General features: G+C 56.0%; 1 protein-coding gene across 1 annotated transcript in view; it reads left to right on the top strand.

The window, feature by feature from the left end:
- The window catches only part of TNNT3 (troponin T3, fast skeletal type), a 29,674-nt gene that overhangs the window by 420 nt on the left and 25,394 nt on the right, over nucleotides 1-3,860 (top strand). Inside the window, exon 2 of the mRNA XM_069108619.1 lies at nucleotides 3,820-3,860. This exon is cut by the window's right edge and continues 148 nt beyond it. Within this exon, the coding sequence (XP_068964720.1) occupies nucleotides 3,820-3,860 (41 nt within the window). The remainder of the gene's footprint in view (nucleotides 1-3,819) is intronic.

The following is a 3,860-nucleotide window of genomic DNA, read 5'->3' as shown; positions in this document are numbered from 1 at the left end:
GGGATGAGGAGGTAGGGCTGGGGGGAGGACTGAGGGGGACAGGGATGAGGGGGGAGGGTTGGGGGAAGGGCCGAGGGGGGTAGGATTGAGGGAGGAAGGCTGAGGGGGAGGACAGCGGGGAGGGCAGGGGAGAGGGCTATGCAGGTAGGGCACAAGAGAACATGGGAGGGTGCATGATGACTCCACAGGCCACCTGCCCACCACGCATTAGCTGTGTGACCTTAGACACATCAGGCAACCCTTTGGGCCTCCATTTGCTTGTCTTCAAAATGGGGAACCTAGACTCTATGGCCTGTAAGGTCCTTTCCAGCGCTGAATCTGTGACTCTGGGCAAGTCACTTTAGCTTCTGTGTGCCTCAGTTTTCTCATCTGTAAAATGAGGAGACCTGACTAAGGTCCCCTCTAACTCCAAATCTATGGCCCTGGCCTCAATTTCCTCATCTTAAAATGGGTACAATAATTCCTGTGCTATCCTACATCACTCAGAGGGTTCTTGTGAGTCTGGAATGCGTCCTCATCTTCCTTAAAGCCCACTATCAATGTCAGGGATGTTCTGCTGCCCTTCCCTCCTCTGGGCATTCTGCCTGCTTTGGAGAGAGCCCTTGACTTGGTCCCAGGCTCTGATACTTTTCTGACTGGGGGTGGGGTCTCCATCTTCCCTCTTAGAGAGCCCTGCCTGAGAGCTCCTAGACCTTAGAAATAGCTTTTCCCTGGAGGGTATGGGAGTAAATCTCCCTGCCCAGCACCAGGGAGCCAACAGCTTGAGCACTGAATGCCCAGAGGTGAGAGGCCAAGTGGGAGGACATGTTGAACAGCCCTGAGAGATTGTCAAGTCCAACCCTCTCACTTTACAAAGGAGAAAACTGAAGCACAGAGAGAAGGGCTGTACCCAAGGGCCCCTCAATTGAGTAACATGGTTCTCCCAGCTCAGCTCGTGGCTTCCTCAGTCAGAAGCCTGGATGGGGCCAGCCAACAATCAGTTCCCCTCCTGCTGTGGGGTTGGGGTTTCTTTTGCACTCACCCAAGTGTCTAAATGTCTTTTCCTTCTAACTGCTTGATGGCTCCCCCAAGCCCCAAGTGCCCAAGGAGTGGACAGTTCTAATATTTCCCCTTTCTTGCCTCCCATGGTGGTCACCTGCTCTGACTTCCTTCCTACTCTCAGAAGCCCAGGAAGAAGGTAAGTGGCCCATGCAGGGCACCCCTGGCGCTGGGGCAGAAGAGGAGAAGACAGTCCTGGCCTGGTGCTTGACTGACTCCTCTGCCCTTGCTAGGCACCCTGGCCATCACCCCTGACCTCAGCTCCCACTCTTTACCAACCTACCCCTTTGCTTCTCTCCTGCCCCCCCCCACCCTTTGGTGCCAATGACTTCAGCTCTGTTCCTCACACTAACCTTCTCCTTTCTCCTCATTGCTGCCCTGCCCGGTTCCCTGGTGCCTCCCACCTGCAGAAGTCCATGAGGAAGGTATGGACCCATGACTTTGGAATCCCACGTGTGGGGCCCCAAGCATGTCTGGGAATTCCAAGGTGGGAGCAGGGCCAGGGCCAGGTGAGGCCAGGCCTCCCGTAAGCCAAGCAAGAACCACATGGATGGTGTCCACAGCATGTGGCCGCCTGAGTAAATAACTAATGACCAGCCACCAGTAACAGCCTCTGCATGGCCACAGGGAAGTTGGAGGCATAGGGAGAAAATGCCAGCTGTCACAGACCATGGGGTTTCCTGAATACGGACAGCACTAAGATTACCTGCTCAACTGCAAGGCAGGCTGGGGTAGGGAGATGACCCCTTTGGCGCAGAGAGGCCCATTTAATCTGGCTTGGGGGATGAGGAGTAAGCTCAGTTCTAAGAATTATGCCATCCACTTGTGGCATGACCTTGGCCAAGTAATTTTCCCCTAGGAGCCTCAATTTCTCCATCTGTAAAAAGGAAGTAGACTTAGTAATCACCAGGTCCTTCCAGCAGGAGCCTCAGGCCCCAGTGGCCACCAAGGAGGCGACAGGCCTGGCTGCCTCATCTTCTGTTGATTTCAACGTCTAAGGCATGTTCTGTTGCCCATGAGGAAGTGCCATGGGTCACATGGTTTAATGAAGGCCTAGGGCCCCTGGACTCTTGTCCTGGCTCACTGGGGAGCACCCCTCCCCCACCCCATTTCCTCATTGGTAAAAATGAGGCTGTAATAAGCATCTCCCCACTGACCTGACAGGTTGGGCTGGGTGGGAGGAGGGTTCCCTGGAAACCCAAGCCCAGAAATCCAGCTAAGTCCTGCTCAACAAGACTCAGTGTGTCCTGTGTGCCAGGCCCCTGCCTGCCTTCCCCATGGCCCAGCAGGGCGGCCTGAGGAGTGCAGGCTGTCACAAGGCAAAGTTAGCTCTAGGAGAGGTGGGGATCTGATGGACAAACTGGCATGATTCTCACCAGCTTCTCTGACTGTCTCTCCTCACCATCCTGACCTCCCTCCCTTCCTGTGTGCCCATGCTGCCACCCTGGCCGGGCACCTCCATCTGGAATGTGCGGGACCCTACTGGGACCCTGGCCTCTCTGGGGCTTTGCCCTCCGGTTGCATGGTCCTTCCCACCCTGAGAAGTTCATGAACCAGGTATGTTGGAAATCATGACAGAAGAATTCCCTCTTGGCTGATCAGAGCCTCAGAGCAGCAGGAATTCTGAGTGGGGAGAAGGGAAGGAACAGGAGCCCAAATCCCAGTGGGGCCCCCCCCACCCATTCCATCCCATTAGCAAACTCACAGTCCTGCCTGCGGGTGCCGATGGACTAACTTTGTAATTTGGGCTTGGGGGAGAGACTAAAGGAGCCTCCCTACCCCCGCAGCCACTTAATCTATTGATGCCTCAGACAAGAACACAAAAATCCCAAACCCTGCCAAGTGGAACTGCAAACCATGCCCAAGGATCTAGCTATGCGATCATGATCAAGTACCACCCCCTTCCTGGGCCTTGTCTTTCCCGTATGGAATAGGAGGGGATTGGTCTAGCATGGCTCCTACCCCAGGGGGCCAGAGTTTAGGCATGCCCAGGGCTGGCTGGCACTCTCGGGGCCATTAACCTGTGCCTCTGAGGGCAAGGCTTGATGTGGGCACTGGCCCACTCTCTAAGCCAGCCCTGGCTCATGATGTTCTGTTGGGAAGGGTTTGATTCTGAGGCTGCCTGCCAGGCTCACTGACACAGACCCTGCCTTACAATGGGTAGCAGCTTTCAAAACCTGGCAGAAGAGGAGCTGGGGTAGGGGCCCAGTTCTGTGCATGGCGAGGGGGCGAAGGGGAGGCCCGCAGGCACTCTGGCAGCACTGGAACCCTCCTGTGGTTGGAGGCTGGTCTCTCTGCTGCCTCTGCCTCCCTGGGAGGCTGCTGTGTGATCCCCTGACTGGCGTGACTAACCAGCCTTTTTCTCCTGTGAATCCCTCCTCTCCATTCATCCTTCCTCCCCTCCTCTTCCTCCCTTCCCTCCTTCCATCCCTTCCCCTCCCCGGCGGTGGGTGTCTCCTCTTGTTCCCTGACTCCTCTCACCCATGAAGTCCATGAACCAGGTATGCGACATGACTTCAGTCTCCCACAGCCTGTGTGGGTGCGTCTGGGTCTGTGTGAGCGAGCGTGCGCAGGGAGCTCTGGGTGACCCAAGAGAAGGAACAAGAGGGCTCGGTAACCAGGACTGAGCACTTGCCGTGCCTTGTGTGGGGCTTGCTGGCACTCTGGGCTCTTTTCTCAATGGCCTCCCTTTCCCCCTTTCTCTCCTCCCTCCCTTCTGCCTCTCTCTGGGTCTCTCTCCTGATATCTCTGTCTCTGTGTCTCTCTCTGTCTCTTTCTGACTCTCTTTCTCTGTCTTTCTACCTCTCTCTCTTTGGCTCTGT

Source organism: Petaurus breviceps, unplaced genomic scaffold (genome assembly GCF_028583685.1).
Source record: "Petaurus breviceps papuanus isolate PSGF00001 unplaced genomic scaffold, PetGlider_PUasm1.0 90410, whole genome shotgun sequence".
NCBI classification, from domain to species: domain Eukaryota; kingdom Metazoa; phylum Chordata; class Mammalia; order Diprotodontia; family Petauridae; genus Petaurus; species Petaurus breviceps.
Note: the sequence above shows the minus strand (reverse complement) of the source record. Positions and strands in the feature narration are given on the sequence as shown.